The sequence below is a fragment of the Saccopteryx bilineata genome, chromosome 12, assembly GCF_036850765.1.
Source record: "Saccopteryx bilineata isolate mSacBil1 chromosome 12, mSacBil1_pri_phased_curated, whole genome shotgun sequence".
Taxonomy (NCBI): domain Eukaryota; kingdom Metazoa; phylum Chordata; class Mammalia; order Chiroptera; family Emballonuridae; genus Saccopteryx; species Saccopteryx bilineata.
This window is the reverse complement of record NC_089501.1, coordinates 46,399,684-46,417,728: the sequence shown is the minus strand read 5'-3', so window position 1 is coordinate 46,417,728 and position 18,045 is coordinate 46,399,684. Positions and strand designations below refer to the sequence as shown.

At 42.9% G+C, this 18,045-nt stretch overlaps 1 protein-coding gene across 3 annotated transcripts in view; it reads left to right on the top strand.

Annotated features, from left to right (window-relative positions):
- The first annotated feature begins 3,552 nt into the window (after positions 1–3,552).
- Positions 3,553–18,045, top strand: part of FBXO5 (F-box protein 5) — a 295,980-nt gene continuing 281,487 nt past the window's right edge. For 2 of the 3 annotated variants that reach the window (XR_010727679.1, XR_010727680.1), the window contains exons 1-5: positions 3,553–4,541; positions 9,864–10,572; positions 11,725–11,815; positions 13,045–13,224; positions 14,854–15,500. Coding sequence is in view for 1 of the 3 variants with exons in the window: in XM_066248220.1 (XP_066104317.1) it covers positions 4,445–4,541; positions 9,864–10,572; positions 11,725–11,815; positions 13,045–13,224; positions 14,854–15,105 (1,329 nt within the window). In the remaining 2 variants the exon portion in view is untranslated. Of the gene's footprint in view, positions 4,542–9,863; positions 10,573–11,724; positions 11,816–13,044; positions 13,225–14,853; positions 16,333–18,045 lie in introns of those variants that run through there. The other variant, XM_066248220.1, reaches the window with a different exon arrangement.

Here is an 18,045-nt window from a genome sequence, read left to right as displayed (position 1 = left end):
GAAGAATTAGGAGAGGCCCTGGCCGGTTTGCTCAGCAGTAGAGCGTTGGCCCGGCATGTGGAAGTCCCAGGTTCGATTCCCAGCCAGGGCACACAGGAGAAGCACCCATCTGCTTCTCCACCCCTCCCCCTCTCCTTTCTCTCTCTCTATTCCCCTCCTACAGCCAAGGTTCCATTGGAGCAAAGTTGGCCCCGGCACTGAGGACCGCTCCATGGCCTCCACCTCAGGTGCTAGAATAGCTCCTACTGCAGAGGAGCAAGGCCCCAGAAGGGCAGAGCATCGCCCTCTGGAGGGCATGCTGGGTGGATCCTGGTTGGGCGCATGTGTGGGAGTCTGACTGCCTCCCTGCTTCTAACTTCAGGAAAAGTACAAAAAAAGGAGACTTTTTTTAGCTCCCTAGACTGCACACTTTTTAATATGTCAGAAATTGACAGTAGTCTTGAATTCTTAGGAGCATACGTACTACGTAAACTCAGAACTATTTTATTGTTGAGTAATGGGTTTCCTCAAGTCTGCCTAGCCAAATTTCCTTAAAAGCTCCACCTCATGCTAATTTTCAAGAGTAATTTTATATTGGCAACTTATTCTCTCACCTTATTGCTTTAAAAGGGAGTTGTAGAAAAACATTAAAGACAGGTTAGAATTTAAAGCTAGCCAAAGGTTACCCTATACATCAGAGACTTTAAAGAGAATTCCTCTCCCCAGTAATATTTGGCTCTTGAAAGGCATTCTGCCTTTACAAGAATAGTTGATGAATGCAGCTTTCAGGAACCTATGCAATTCAAGAACACAGCAAGTCATGTTCATTCAACTACATGCAGTGTCTGCGTAAGACCCCGCGCAAGCCCTTGCCCCAGATTTATCATTTTCCTCCTGGGTCGTTCAGTTTCCCTTCTGAATGAAAGGGACATGATCTGCAGGTTATGCAATATTACAACGTCCCATTCATTTTTCTTTACCTCTTCTATTAGGTAATAATTAGAAAAGTTGGGTTGAGATCCTGAAGTGTCTCAAATGTTGGATTTCATTCTGCAAGCACGGAAGAGACAGTAAAAGTTAACTGATTGATATTTTCCCCTACCCTGCATCACTCCCGTACGCCCTGATCTAAAGGAAAAGCTCGGCCTGACCTGTGGTGGCGCAGTGGATAAAGCGTCGACCTGGAAATGCTGAGGTTGCCGGTTCGAAACCCTGGGCTTGCCTGGTCAAGGCACATATGGGAGTTGATGCTTCCAGCTCCTCCCCCCCTTCTCTCTCTGTCTCTCCTCTCTCTGTCTCTCCCTCTCCTCTCAAAAAATAAAAAAAAAAAAAAAAAAAAAAAAAAAAAAAGGAAAAGCTGTGAGAGCTGTACTGATGAGACTGGAAAAGAACCTTTTTCCCAAGTGTGTGCAGGCATGGGAAAGAGACAGGAAGGGAGAGGTGAGAAGCATCAATTCTTTTGTTGAGGCACCTTAGTTGTTCACTGATTGCTTCTCATATGTGACTTGACTGGGGGGCTCCAGCTGAGCCAGTGACCCCTTGCTCCAGCCAGCGACCTTGGACTCAAGCCGGAACCCTCTGCGTTTCAGCATCCCAGGCTGATTCTCTCTCGATCCACTGCACCACTGCCTTGTCAGGCAAGAACTTTTAATCAAGTTTTAAACTTCCTGTCCATTAACATCATAGTTGGTTAGAAATAAATTATCATAATACCTAGGTAATTTTAACAAAATAAATGTAAGGTGTATCAGGTATATTATGAACATATGCAGAGTAAACAGCAATGTCTGTGAAATGACATTGGCTCCCATTTCACTCACTAATCTATAGTTCTTCCTAGATGATCATATGTAATTTTTGGAATCCAGTTAAAGGTAAGGATGGAGCAATGTAATTTTGGCCTAAAGTCTACCAGGACCCTAATTCTAACATTTCAAAAGCCTTAAAACTTTGTAACTGCACAAACAATACATCTGCATGGTTATCTTAATTATAAACCATGCATTATCATTCCTACCTGCTATACTGCCTCTCTGCCTAGAAAGTTTACCTCTGCAGATTTCAAGGTCCAACCTAAGGCACCTAGGCATTTTTGTTGGTATTCCATAGTACTTTACCATACCTGTATGATAATATTTATGGCAAGGTAATAAACTCACTGGTTTCCTCCTATATCAGGACCGTGTGCTTAATACGGAAATGGGAAATTGGAATGGGATGAATTCATATTGCTAGACCTCTTGTCACCCCTCATTAATGAACAACATTTAAGGGGAGCCTCAAATTTTCAGTAATCAAGAAAAATACTAATCTAGTACAACATTCTAAGAAAATGATGCAAAAAACCATGAACTTTTTATCAAATTTTGCACAAAAACGGGTTCCACCCCTGCACTGGCATGACTCATCTGGATCTCTACCCACCCTGATGCCGTCCTGCCTCACTCAGGACTTGCCACCAGTTAAGTCTCCCTGAGGCTGTAGAAAAGGCGGGGGGGAGGCAAAACACAAAGATTTGGCTTTTGGGTGTGTTGGGCAGATAAAATGTATTATGCTCACTTTGTTAAAGATGACGCTGCCGTGGAGGCTGTCACCCAGGTGATATTAATTTGTGTTGGGGCACGCGGTGGGCAGGCAGAATCCTTGTAGCCTGGGGCTTGGTTTTGGGATTAAGCCTTTCCCACCCTTTTTGATGTCCAGTGGTACAATCCCATCATGTCTCTGATAAGTGACTTTGTATTAGAGACTTCCCTGTTTTGTATATTGGATTAAAGGTTTTGAATCTATGCTATAAAATGGGGGCAGAATGAGAGTTTGCGCTCTTGGTTCCTGAGATTAACCTTAGAGGAGAGAGCAGAGAGGAGCAGAGAAAGGCCACGTGGAAGAGGTCAGGAGAAGCAGCCAAGATGGTGGAGTGCTGAGTGAGAAGCGAGTTAGAGCAGAGTTTGTGCAGGGAGAAGCAAGGAGATGGGGAACAGGGGTGAATAAGTCTGGTGAGCTAGAAACCTTTGATTCTAGGAAACTCGGATAAGTCAGTAGCTTTGTGAGCACTGAATGTGACTGGGTTTTGGAGCCCAGTGTGTATTTTTACTTGCCCGCCGGGTGCAAGCTAGGATTAAAGACTATGGCCTGCCAGTTTTTGGCTCCATTGTTTCTTTACCGACTGTCCGAATCCAATGCGAACCTGCATGGGCCGGGCTGCTGTGTTAGTGGCCCTGGCCGTGGCCACTGGCTTTACAGGGAGTTTATATGCTGTGGCTTCACTGCACAATGCCTAGAGCTGAGTCCAGGGGCTGCGCTGTCGCTGCTCAAGTACACACTAATAATACATAATTAATACAGTACAATTTGTCGTCGAAGCCTTAACAATTCCATCCATTCCTCCAACAACTAGAAAAATCCATTCCCTTGACGAGGGGCCCCAGCCTCAGGGGGTGGAGATTAGAATTCCCACGGCAGGGCATTTGATTTATTTGTGAGGAGGACTACTGTCTGTTGCGCTTGGCCCTTGAAGAAAGAAGCGAAATAAACCCAGGAGAGTAAATTCAGATTTAATGAATTCTAAGGCCCGTACAAAATAATGATGGCAGGCGAACTTGGGTTAAAAGTACTAACTATGCTCGGTGACACCCTCGTACCCACCGGAAGGACCCAGGCTGTCCGGGCTCCCGTGCTCCCGCCACCACGTCAGCGGGACCAGGTGTGCGCGCCAGGAGGAAGGCTGACCCACCCACCGCCGCTGGTTCCTCCCATCCCTCTCGGAGAATCGCGGGGGTCCTCAGCGCGCAAGCGCCAACCCGCCAACTCTGCAGCTACCGCCCGCCAAAAGCGCCTGCGCAAATGCATTGGGCCGGAGGAGGGGCGAAACTAGGAGGCAGAGAGGAGCGCGCCTAAACCCTAGAGAGGCGGGCTGAGTCGGGTTGAGGGGGGAGGGTCGCTGCTCACCAATCTCCGGCCTATGAGATGATCCGAGAAAGTCGGCTACCCTTTGTACCCATCGGGGATCTTCAAGGAGAAGCCGGAGCTGTCTTCAAGATGAAATCGGGAGGCCGGTACCCGCAGCCGATGGAAGCTGGGCGAGTGGGCGCATGCGTGGTAGGCTCCCTCCACGTGTGGCTGAGCCGCGGCCTCCCCGCGCTCCGAGGCCCCGCCTCCGGCTCCGCCCCCCGCCTTAGCATCCTTCCGGACGCTGGAGCCAGCCAGGAGGAGCGAGGGTAGGCCTCGCTGCCGGCCCCGCCTCGGCAGCCTCCCATTGGGCATGGGTGAGGGCGTCCCCTCCCACCGCCTTCCCATTGGGGCGCGCGTGCGGGCAATGCGCCCCTATTGGGCCGTGCGGATTTGGGCACCAAATTCAAAGATTTTAAAAGTACCAGCTGGCGCCTTTTAGAAGATAGCGCTCTGTGAGGCTGGCGGTCGGCTCCTCTCCTGCAGCATCTGGCCACTCACCTGAGAAGAACCCCCTGGCATGAGCCGGCGCGCCCGCAGCTGCTCCCCGCGTCCCCTGCCCAGCCGCTGCCGCTGCAGCGCCGTGACAGCTCCGAGGCAGCCTCGTCCCTCGGACAGTGAGTGAGAGGAGAGGGCTCCGAGGGGTGCGGGTTCCAGGGAGGGTGCATGCGGGGTGGGGGAAGCGGGTACCTGCGAGCACGCTGGGGCCGGGAGGGAGGAGGCTGCGGCCCCGGGGAGGGCGGCCGGGCCCTGCCTGCTCTGCCCTGCTCTGCCCTGCCGGACCGGGACCGGGAGCCGACCCCGGGGCAGGCGGGGCGGGCGGAGGCCCCTAGGGCGCCCTTCTGCCCCTGGGCGCTGAGCCTCCCGCCGGGCTGGAACGGGCGCCACAGGCCCCCTCCCTCGTCCCCAGAGCACCTGGGCCCAGCGCGGCGGGCGGCCCCGGGGGCCACGGCCGGGAGCCCGAGCCCCGCTCCCTGCGCCCCTTCCCTGTCGAGCCCGCAGCCCCGGATCGCGCGCAGGGCCCGGGGTTTCCGCCAGCTCGGCCCTGCTGGCGGGCGCGGGAGATCTCGCCCGCGGTTCCCTCCCGCCTCCTCGTGGGGCCCGCGCCCTCAGGGGCCGCCGGCTGACCCCCAGCAGTTCCAGGGTCCCCCTCGCTCCCGCCAAATGCGAGGACCCCCTGCATCGAGCCAACACTGCTGGGACCACCGAACCAAACAAAAACGTTTAGTTTTTCTTTTTTTCCCTTTTACCCAGTGCCTCAGTCCCAAGGCCTGTAGTCAAGGGGAGAGGGGAGGAAAAAGTGTTTGCCCCCAACCGTGAATTTACCCACATTTAGCTGATTTTGTGAGAACTGAAGGATTGGGTTTTTTTAAACCTGTGCCCCTGAAGCACTAGAGTTTTATTCCAAACTTGGATAGAATGAAAGGCATTCAGATAAACGCTTATTTTTGTCTTCTTTGTTGCTGTCTCTAAAAGACATGTAAATGCATTTATTTAAATTCAGAAATTAGCAAAAAAAATTTAAAATTAGCAATTTGATATTGTAATATTTGGTAATTTCTGGAAGTTACCCATTTCTTTAGAAAAGGAATCTGGATGACTTGAGGGGAAGAAACACTTAGTTTTTACAGGTAACATCTATTTATTTAAGAAATTCTGAAGCTTGATGGCTTTAAGAAGATTTTTTAAAATCAATTTTAGTTGTCTTTTTACCACCGTGCTCTTAAAATCTTCTTCCAATCCTCTTAATTTTTTTTCTGTTTATAAATTTGAGAAAGTGAAATTTAAAATTGATTGCATTTCAATATTTTTGAAATTTCTCTTAGGGATTATGGCTGATAAATAGTTTATGGCGGCAAGCCTGGGGCTCTTACATTTTTAAAGAAACAGCCACATCTAATGTTGGTCACATGGTTATCTTAAAAGTATTGGAGATTATAGAACTTAATTATGAATAGTTGTAAAGGTTTTTAAATACTGTAGTCCATTTTAACTAAAGTGTCAGATCTATATTGAAAAGTTAAATAGGCTATCCTTTACGGTTAACTAGTAATAATGCCTTTTTCATGATTGGGCTGTAAATGAGAGGTTTAAAAAATGCAGTATGTTGATATCTATCTACTCCATGAGGTAGATATTAATATAGCCATATTAGACTAATTGAATGTTCTAGCCACAAATGTTAGCCAAAAGGCTGAGCAAAGATTTTCATTTGAAATTGAATCTTATTCCTAGGAAAAGTACTTAATGTTCTGAAATACATACATCCATTTGGAGTGTATTTTGCTACTTTTAAAATGTTCATGATATACAGGACAAGGAATATAAATGATTTGGCTTACAAATAATTTGATAAATATGCTATAGATTCTGTTAATTAGACCATATGTAACAGGGATTCTGTCATGAGTTTAGTCCAGTTTTATTTTCCCATACCCATTTTATAGATGAGGAAAGAGTTAGTTTCCCGTTTTCCCCAAATTTGCAAATGACATTTTATACCTTATACATTCAAAACTTAAACCCAAGTGTATTTCTTACTCCACTTATTTAGAACCCTTCAAAGCTTTTATTACACAATAAATAAAAGTCCATTGTAACCTAAAAATCCTATAGACTATTGTGCATTTCCAACTTTACCTTTCTTTTTTGTATTTTTCCATAGTTAGAAGAGGGGAGACAGAGAAACAGACTCCCACATGCACCCGACTGGGATCCACCTGGCATGCCCACCGGGAGGCAATGCGCTGCCCATCTGGGGCGTTGCTCTGTTTGTGGCTGGAGCCATCCTCAGCGCCTGAGGCTGAGGCCATGGAGTCTTCCTCAGTGCCCGGGCCAACTTTGCTCCAATGGAGCCTTGTCTGCTGGAGGGGAAGAGAGAGATCAAGGAGAGGGGGAAGTTTGGAGAAGCAGATGGCTGCCTCTCCTTTGTGCCCTGGCTGGGAATTGAACCCAGGACTTCCACATGTTGGGCTGACGCTCTACTGCTGAGCCAACCGACCAGGGCCTCCAACTTTACTTTTCAATCACCTAGCTCACTAAGTTACACACCTACAGAACTTTCTCTTCTTTGACTACTCAACACTTGTCCCTGCTTCCAATATTCACCTCTGTGTAGAGTGCTCCCAGATTTTCACAAGGCTTCAGATCTCCCAATGTCACTTCCAAAAGATTATGGATTAATTTCTCCCACTCTACACCATGTCGCTAAGTGGGCATTGAATGAATGAACAAATCTGCAGAACTAGCCTCTGAACTGTCATAGGTCTCATTTAAAGGTCATGAAACCATATAATATATTTCCTCTTTCTGAATATTCAGATCAATTACCTAAATACATATATGTTTCCCCATATTGTCTGGGGATATTTGGCTTTGTCATTGGAAAGCACTGAACTAGTTGAAAGATCAGGAAATAGCCTTTTTTCATATAAAAGTAGTTCTTAATCTTTATTTAGCAGTTTTGTTAAAATACATGACATAATTTGACATTATAAAACTAAATTTACAACCAGCATTCAGATTTTGGAACCAATAAAATGAACTGGAATTTTGTGGAGAAATAACCACTTTCAGGGCAGGAACAGGGAAAGTACAAAATGAGCCTGCAATATCTTGTGCCAGAAAGTAAGGGATACTGCAAAAAAAGAGAAAATAATGGAAGTATGTCAAATGGACATGAACTTACAGAGGTCAAAGCAGGAACAATTGAGTAACGATATAAATAACGTAGCATTGGATTATAACCCAAAGCCCACGAGTCTGAACATGTGTATATATGTACACGTATATGCACACATACATACTTTCATCTCACTTTCCAGACAAGATAGTGGAAAGACTGAATTTACATTGGAGAACAGTACTCTGTCCATCTTAACTACTGTAAAATCTTGGACAAGTTACTTAGCTGAGCTTCAGGTGTCTTCATTTATAAAAATAAGGTAATACTTCTCCATTCTACCTCAAAAGGTGAGAACCAAGTGTTTGGAAACAATTTGGAAGTTTTAAACTTGTAAACAATAATAAGATGTTTGAATAATTAGTTGTACATTTAAATAACCGTTCATATTCAAATGAAAGGGATTCTATAAGATAGGCTCTCAGTTACTGGGTTGTAAAGAAAAGCAGGAAAAGAATACCTTAAGAGCTTCCGAAGTACAGTGTTAAGCAGCTAAACAAAGGAAAACGTATGTCTTTGCAGGTGACTTCAGTAGATGAAATGTGGTCATATGTGAATCATACTTGATCTTTACTTGATACAAAACTATCCCTTGGAGTATTTTACTTTTTCTAAGTGAAAGAAAATCACTCAGTTTGGAGGTTAGCTTAAACGTAAATTTTAGGGTTTAGTACAAGGTTTATTGGGGTCCTAGAACACATACTAAGTCTTCCACTGTGTTGGTGGCACTTTGAAGGGGGTCTCTACCTACAAGGTTACTCTATCACTATGTCCTTTGGTACTTTGGCATAGAGGTTTTGCTCTAAATAAAAATGGTAGAATTATTGCGGAAAGATTACCAATATTCAGTGTAGGCTAAACATACTGACTGGTATATACATTATAGGTCAGGATAAATTGTTAGTTACTTATGGTTGGCTGGCGGGGGGATAATAGATGGGGAGTACACTTTAAGAATAAATTAGTCATGCACTCTGCCTTCAGTAATGCTAATTAGTTTTCTGGACCTGTTATTATATTCCTTCCCAGTATAGTGCCCTTGCTCACACTATCCTGTGAAAGCCTTTCCCAGCCTGTACTGCCTGACAAAATCCTACGCCTTTCAAGCAGTGGTTCTCAACTGAGTAGTACAGATTTTGCTGCCACCACCTTCCCACTCTCAACACTTGGCAGTAACTGGTAACTGGAGACAATTTTATATTGTCCTGCCTAGAGGTAGGGGCTTCTAATGGCATCAGATGGGTAAAGGCTGCTAAATATATAATAGTGCACAAGACAGCCCCCAACAACAATGAATTGTCCGCAGATATTTATAAAATATCCCTCTTTCACTATATTTTTACTGAATATAGACTAGGAGTCAAATGTAGTTATACAGATAGAGTGGCAAACTATTTTTGAAGTACTCCTTTAAGAATAAGGGATACAGGCCCTGGCCAGTTGGCTCAGCGGTAGAGCGTGGGCCTGGCGTGCGGAGGACCCGGGTTCAATTCCTGCCAGGGCACAAAGGACAAGCGCCCATTTGCTTCTCCACGCCCCCCCCCCCTTCCTCTCTGTCTCTTTCTTCCCCTCCCGCAGCCGAGGCTCCATTGGAGCAAAGATGGCCCGGGCGCTGGGGATGGCTCCTTGGCCTCTGCCCCAGGTGCTAGAGTGGCTCTGGTCGCGGCAGAGCAACGCCCCAAAGGGGCAGAGCATCACCCCCTGGTGGGCGTGCCGGGTGGATCCTGGCCGCACGCATGCGGGAGTCTTGTCTGTTTCTCCCCGTTTCCAGCTTGAGAAAAATACACACACACAAAAAGGAAATAAGCTATGTTCCTTCTGAGTGAGTTTTGTTTTTTTTTTAAACAAAACAACAAAAAGAATAAGGGATACAGCCTGACCTGTGGTGGTGCAGTGGATAAAGCGTCAACCTGGAACACAGGTCGCCGGTTTGAAACCCTGCACTTGTCTGGTCAAGGCACATATGGGAGTTGATGCTTTCTGCTCCTCCTCCCTTTCTCTCTCTTACTCGCTCTCCTCTCTAAAATGAATAAATTTTAAAAAATGTTTACTGATTAAAAAAAAAAGAATAAGGGATACATATAAAGTAATATTTCTTAATATTGTCACATCTCAGTAATTAAACTTGTATAATTTCCTAGCTCCTTAGGCAATACACAGTGCTGAGAGGTGCAAAGTAATTCTTACATCCCTATTTAAGAATTGAGGCTATGTTGAAATTCTGCTATTAAGTAAATATGTGATGCTCTTTTTATAGGTTGCAAAGAAGAAAGTTTCACTTTTTCTGTCAAAATGAAATGTGATTTTAACTATGACGATACTCATTCTGGACTTAAACTGGGCAAACCTGACGGTAGTGAGAGACTAGGTTCCTGCACTTCTGCGTGTTTGGAAGGTTCGTATAGAGACTGCATTAAAGACTGTGAAACTTTACCAGATCTTGGGTCACCCATTGTGAGCCCCAGGACAGTGGAACTTGAAACTGAGAGCAAGCCCTTGCATAATAAGGAGAATCAACATGTGCAACCTGTACGTAATAGTTCAAATGAAATAGAAGAACTAGAAACCAATGGACCTTATGAAGACAGTGGCTATTCTTCATTTTCCCAGAAAAGTGGCCTAGATGAACATGAAGAGCTTAGCCTTCCCCTCGAAGAAAATTTCAGTGACAGCCCACAATCTTGCCTGCTACGTATTCAAAGCCCAGACCAGTATCCCAACAAAAACTTGCTTCCAGCTCTTCATTTTGCAAAAGTGCTTTGTTCAACATTAAAAAAGAATGCCAAACGAAATCCTAAAATAGACTGGGAGAAGCTGGAGCATGCTACAGATTTTAGACTACAGAATATAATTGGCAGAAAAATGGGCCTAGAATATGTAGATATTCTTAGTGAACTGTTTCGAAGGGGACTCAGACATCTCTTAGTAAATATTTTAACACAGCTCAGCGATATGGACTTAATCAAGTAAGTGTTGGTGCTCTGAGCATATTCTATTAGTAGTGGTGATGAGCATGTTCATTAGATGGTTCAGCACCACTAGTTCCTGCAAAAACAGGGAGTCTTTTGCATTGTTGTTTCACTGACAGTGATTTACCCGATTGCTACCTGTGTGACACTAAGATGAAAGAAAGATCATTTTTAAAGTATGCATCTAGTTCAGTTATTTCACATTTCATATTTATGCTAATAGGAAACTTTTTGTTAGATTTGGATCTTTGTTTCTTTCAGTTCTGAAGTTTCTATTATGTAAGCTACATCTTGGGCTTAAATTTAAAACAGCTTAATTCTAGTATACAGGTCTAAAAAGCATTGCAACTTTTGTCACACTTGAAAATGTGAAAAAATTTATGTTCTCTAGGCTATTTTTTATGTAGGACTCTTAGGTTTTACAGTAATGAAAATACAGCAACTCACAAATGGGTCTGATTATGATTATTACTTAGAAAGTAACTACCCTTTTTCCTTATTCCACCAGAGAAAATCAAGATGAGGTTACTATGAGAATTATGATGACTATATAAACTATTGGATTAGATTGTATTCAGCTCAACTGGGGTCATTATTTTTGAAAAAAATTTTACAAGTACTCTTTCCAAGTGTTACTTTATACTGGTCTTGATAAAAATATATAGTGAAACAGTTAAGTATTGTTATTGTTAGCTAGCTTCTTGAGGGATAATCAATATCACAAGTTGATTTTTACTAATAGCAGTGTGTCCTCAAGTACTCTGAAATTTGTCTACAGATTTTCCCAAGTAGCTAACATGGTGGCAGAGGTATACCAGTGGCCACCTGATGTTTGCAGATATTGTGAAAAAAATGAAGCTCAAGTCAGTGGTTCTTAAGCCTGGATGCGCTCAGAATTACTCAATGGGGAGCTTTAAAATAAAATATGGAACTCTAGCTCCCATGTTACATCAATTAAACAAACTGAAATGACTATGTATGAAGCATTCGTAGATCTTAAGTGCCCTGGGCAATTCTAATGTAAAGTCAGGTTTAATTAGCACCTCTAATAGGAACTTCCTTTTTTGCAGTGTTAATGTTCTGGTAATGCATTCATCTTAGCTCTTTATGATGCTTTAATTGTGTCCTTCATAATCATTACTTTTCCAGTGTGTCTAAAGTGAGCACAACTTGGAAGAAGATTCTAGAAGATGATAAGGGGACACTGCAGTCGTACAATAAAGCAATACAAAGAGTTACTGTAAGTCTTTGCAGTTAATGTTTTCATTTTAAAATATAAAAGCTAATGCTCTTTACCATTAGAAATAGGAGGTAAAATAGGAAAGATAATGGGTAATTGGAAATTCTTCACATTCAAAACCATTTTACTTTTATTAGCACTCATTCTAAAATTCAAGGTAAAGAGTAAGGAACTCCATCTCAATTTATTCCTAGAAATGGAATGTCCAAAGGGATAAAAGGGAGAATTAATTAGTTCTCAGATAGTGTGACTTGATCATACAGCTAATCTAGGTTGCCATTGTGTGTGTGTTCAGTTACTAGATTATCAGTAAATTAAGTACATACTGAAGATTAATATAGAAGGGAATCGTTTACTTTAAAAATATTTCAAGCTGTAGCCTGACCAGACAGTGGCACAGTGGATAAAGCGTCAGACTGGGATGCCAATGACCCAGGTTCAAGACCCCGAGGTTGCCAGCTTGAGCACGGGCTCATCTGGTTTGAGCAAAAGTTCACCAGCTTGGACCCAAGGTCACTGGCTCAAGCAAGGGGTTACTTGGTCTGCTGAAGGCCCGCGGTCAAGGCACATATGAGAAAGCAATCAATGAACAACTAAGGTGTCTCGATGCACAACAAAAAACTAATGATTGATGCTTCTCATCTCTCTGTTCCTCTGTCTGTCCCTGTCTATCCCTCTCTCTGACACTCTATCTGTTAAAAAAAAAAAAATACATCAAGCTCTATATATAATTTCAGATCTGAGAGTTGATAGGCATAGGTTCAAATTTTGGTGCTATCTGTTCTAGATTTTTATTGCTTTAATTCTCAAAGTTTAATTCCTTTATCAGTAAGCTGGGTTTAATGGTAATTTTTCTAATCTAAAAGGTAGTTTTGAATCTTCATGACACTGGATGCCATTTAATGTGACTATTGCCATCTACTGGCGGTGGGAAGAATAAGCTCTGGCAGTATGTTGTAAATCATATCAAATGCTATGTAGATTAAGCGTGTCAAGTGCTCACATCTTCTGGCTTGTAATTTGTGTCAGTAACTTAGTTATTAGACTTTGAATGTATGTGCACAGTTTTATGTGGCTGTGTTTAAGCATATGTAGGTATAGTAAATGTACAGATAAACCCTTTACATTCTTATTTGCTCTTTTCTATGTATGCAAACATAATGAAAATGCCTGGTTGTTGAGAATAAAGGAGAATATTTTCGTCATATTAAAAAATTTTTTTTATTTAGGAAAAGAACGTTACATTTTCATTGCATGCTTCAACCAGAGAATTTGTCACATTCAGAACTGCATTGGCTTCTATTCAAGAATCAGCAGCCCAAACTCCCTCCAGAAATGATGATCAAGGCAAGTTATCTAATCAAGCTGATCAGAAAAGTTCTTACAGTCGCCACAATGAATTCTCTGAGGTAATTTTTTGCTTGTCGTGTTTAAAGGATTCCTGGGGGAACTTTAAATTTAATCATAGCATAATTAGAACTATTAATAGAGACCTTATCTTCTTTCTCCTTCATTCTACTTTTAGAAATGTGGAAATCAAGAAACTGTAGCTCAACTAATAAACTGGGAAAGAACAGAGATAGCTTTGTGTGCTGAAAATAGTAGATACCATTTGGCACTGTTTAAGACAGTTTAGTGAGGTTGAGATCTAATTTGTAAATACTAAGAAAATAATAAAAAAACTTTGATTTAAAAAAACCTTCTAAGACTGTTTAATCCTACATTCTGCAGTTGCCTTTCCTGTCTGAGGAAGAGAGCTAGCAGACAACAGTGAGGTCAGCTGCCAGAAATTGAAGGCATCCTGGTAGCCCTTCAAATCGTGGGCAATGTGTATTACTGAAGTTCTACTCACATGTGGACAGTTTTGCAAGCTTAATTTTTAAAACAGGTCTGACTAGGCGGTGGCACAGTGGATGGAGCGGAGGACCCAGATTCAAGGCCCTGAGGTCGCCAGCTTGAGCGTGGGCTCATCTGGTTTGAGCAAAAGCTCACCAGTTTGGACCCAAGGTCGCTGGCTCGAGCAAGGGGTTACTCGGTCTGCTGAAGGCCCATGGTCCAGGCACATATGAGAGAGCAATCAATGAACAATGAAAAACTGATGATTGATACTTCTCATCTCTCTCTGTTCCTGTCTCACTGTCCCTATCTATCCCTCTCTCTGACTCTCTTAAAAAAAAAAAATTAAAACAGTAGTTAGTGCATGTTTTGAAATAATATGTTGACTGCCTCAGATGGTAGTCAATAAGTATAAATGTTATATAATTCAGTTTTCTCTTTGTTATGATTTAATGACTAATATAACATGTAAGTTTATTCAAAGAGCACTTATTGAGCATCTGCTATCTTACCGGCAGTGCATAGGTAAGAAAACATGGTAACCTTCCTAGCCTTACAATCTAGAATGGAAGAGGGCTACATTTAAAAAAACACCATAGAGCCTGACCAGCTGGTGGCGCAGTGCATAGAGCATTGGACTGGGATGCAGAAGACCCAGGTTAGACAGCCCAAGGTCGCTGACTTGAGCAAGGGGTCACTGGGTCTGCTGTAGCCCCCCATCAAGGCACATATGAGAAAACAATCAATGAACAACTAAGGTGCCACAATGAAGAATTGATTCTTCTCCTCTTTCTCCCTGCCTGCCTGTCCCTCTCTCTTGACTCTGTTTCTGTCAAAAAGGAAAGAAAAATATATATAATATGGTAAGTACTTTAAGAAAAGATAAAACTAGAGGTAAAAGAGCCACCTCCTGAGTGACACTAGGAAGGCTTCAGAGAACAGGTGACCATGTAAGTTAGGCACTGATGTGAGTGGCATTCAGGAAGTAAAAGAACGTGGAAAGTAGCCCTGGAAAAGGGCTGCTGGACCAGCTAATGCGTGTACTGTCCTCGCCCTTGCACAGTAAGCTCCCTGAGGGCAGTTCCCTCATGTGTGACATGGTGCTTTCTATGTATATGGGGAGGGCATAGAGGTACCACTCTTGTTTTTCCTAAGTTATTGTTTGGTCTGTACTAAAATTTGCTTATGGATTTTCTTACTAGGTTGTCAAGACTTTGAAAAAGAATGAAAGCCTCAAAGCCTGTGTTCGCTGTAATTCACCAGCAAAATATGATTGCTATTTACAGCGAGCAGTCTGCAAACGAGAAGGCTGTGGGTTTGATTATTGTACAAGGTGTCTGTGTAATTATCACACCACCAAAGACTGTTTGAATGGCAAACCTCTGAAAGCCAGTTATAAAATGGGTCCTCTGCCTGGTACTAAGAAAAGCAAGAAGAATTTACGACGATTGTGATCTCATTAAATCTGTTATGATCCATGAAGTTTAGTTAGAAAATGTTAGATTTTAATTAAAAAAAAGAAAGAATAAATGTATTGTGATTTTCAATCTTATGTTGAAATCAGTATAGTACATAAAAAATTTTTTTCACCTGCTAAGTGGATGCACAACCTCTTAAAATATTTTATAATGTGAAAAAGTTTAAAGGTCTCGGTATAATTCAGAATTTAAATATTTTAAGAAGAAAACCAGTTATTTGCTTCAGAGGTACAAGAAGGGCCATGCGATTTTACCTAGACTGTCTTTCAGGGGTCTCCAAACTTTTTACACAGGGGGCCAGTTCACTGTCCCTCAGACCATTGGAGGGCTGCCAAATACAGTGGTCCTCTCACTGACCACCAATGAAAGAGGTGCCCCTTCCAGAAGTGCAGTGGGGGGCCGGATAAATGGCCTCAGGGGGGCCACATTGCGGCTGTAGTTTGGGGACGCCTGATACCATCTGTTAACATTTGAGACATTTATTTGCCTTACCAAAGTACTACCTATTGAAATATCAACTTCAGGATTCTTAATTTAAATGTTTTGTCACCTTTTTTAACCTTTCAGTGTGTATATTTCTAGGTGTCCTTTCTGAAATCCTGTTTGTTTTTTTATTTGTAATATTTGTCTGTGTTTTAATATTTTTGTACATAAATATTTTTGTATTTTTATGCAAAGATGAATATAACTTGTATATACATACATGTAGAAATAAATTGTTTTTGTTATGAATAAAATCACAACTTTAATAAATGTGAACTTTTATTTTGATAAACATCTTGAAATAGCTGAATTAGGAAGCTGTAGGAGACTACATTTGTATATGTCTACTCATCTGGGCAGCTTCTTTGATTCCCAGACTCTACTCAGATCCCAGTTTTTTTCTCAAAGTATCTTAGTAATTGTAGGGTGTGGTCTTAACATGCATCTCAAGATGATTCCGTACAAGAAGTTCATAAAACACACTTTGAGAAGTACTTAATATTATTTATCACTACACCTGTTAGATTGTATGGGTTAAATAGCCATAAAATATATGAAAATTATATTTATAGATTAAAAGTGTGTAGAATATAAGATCTTTGAACTTGAGCATTTAGGGTAATAGCAAGAGCTTGATCATTTACAAAATTACTTAAAGTTGAGTGTGTTCTTGTTTCAATTATAAATATGGAACAATAAGAGTTTGAATACAAAAAAAAAGGCCAAAGGTTTAAGATGTGCATCTCAAATCCTCAGTAGGACCCAAAACTTAAGATTTTACACCTTCATCTCAGGAGAAGCCTAAGGAAGAGGATTTATCTCGTGGATTTGTGAGTGTCTTGACTGGAATAAAACTTATAATAAAATTAACTGACTTAATTTTCTTTCTTTTTTTTTTTTTTTTTTTTGAGTGAGGAGGACAGATAGACTCCAGCATATGTCTGGAGCAGGAGGATTATCCAGGCAACCCCTGTCGGTGGATGATCTGCCCGTGTGGGCCCAAGCCTGAAGCCAAGCTATTTTTAGCCCCTTAGAGGAGGCTCCAGGGAGCCACCCTCCCTCAACAACCTGGACCTTTGTGCTCTAAGCCAGGGCTGTGGCTGTGGCTGTGGCTGTGGCTGTGGCTGTGTGGGGGGGGGAGAAGCAGATGGGCGCTTCTGTGTGCCCCGATGGGAATCGAACCCAGAGCATCCACAGGTAGGGCTGATGCTCTGCCACTGAGCCAACCGGCCAGGGCTGAGTTTTCTTTTGTTTGGGGTTTTTTTAGGTGTTTTTTTTTTTTTGTATTTTCTCAAAGTTAGAAGGTGGGGAGGCAGTCAGACAGACTCCGGCATGCGCCCGACCAGGATGCACCCGGTATGCCCATCGGGGCGATGCTCTGTTGCGGCTGGAGCCATTCTAACGCCTGAGGCAGAGGCCATGGAATCACCCTCAACACCTGGGCCAACCCTGCTCCAATGGGTCCTTGGCTGCTGGAGGGGAAGAGAGAGAGAAAGGAGAGGGGGAGGGATGGAGAAGCAGATGGGCACTTCTGTGTGCCTTGGCAGGGAATTGAACCCTGGACCTCTACATGCCTGGCTGGCGCCCTACCGCTGAGCTAACCAGCTGGGGCTGAGATTTTTTTAAATATGATGAATTTCATTGTGTTTCAAATGTTAAAGCAACTTCATTCTTTTGAGTAATTCCAGTTGGTCATGATGTCTTATTCTTTTTATGTATTGTTAAACTGTCTACATATTAAGAATTTTTGCATTTATATTCATGAGGGATGAATCTAGTTTTTCTACAATGTCTTTGGGATATATTCTCCCATTTTCAATTTTCTGGATTTGTGTGTAGAATTGATATTATTCCTCCTTTAGTGTTTGCTACATTTCTCCAAGAAAGCATCTGAAGATGAGGCTGTGTTTTTGTTTTTTCTTTTGGGGTGGGGGCAAAGAGGTGGCGTTGTTAAACTACAAATTATTCAACAGCTAGAGAGCTATTGAGGTTATTTATCCATCCTTAGGTGAGCTTTAGTACTTTATATTTTATTTATTTATTTATTTTTGCATTTTTCCGAAGCTGGAAACAGGGAGGCAATCAGACAGACTCCGCATGCGCCCGACCGGGATCCACCCGGCATGCCCACCAGGGGGTGATGCTCTGCCTCTCTGGGGCATCGCTCTGTTGCATCCAGAGCCATCCTAGCGCCTGAGGCAGAGGCCACAGAGTCATCCTCAGCACCCGGGCCATCTTTGCTCCAGTGGAGCCCTGGCTGCAGGAGGGGAAGAGAGAGACAGAGAGGAAGGAGAGGGGGAGGGGTGGAGAAGCAGATGGGCGCTTCTTCTGTGTGCCCTGGTTGGGAATCGAACCCAAGACTCCTGCACGCCGGGCCAACGCTCTACCACTGAGCCAACCGGCCAGGGCAATACTTTATATTTTAAAGAAACT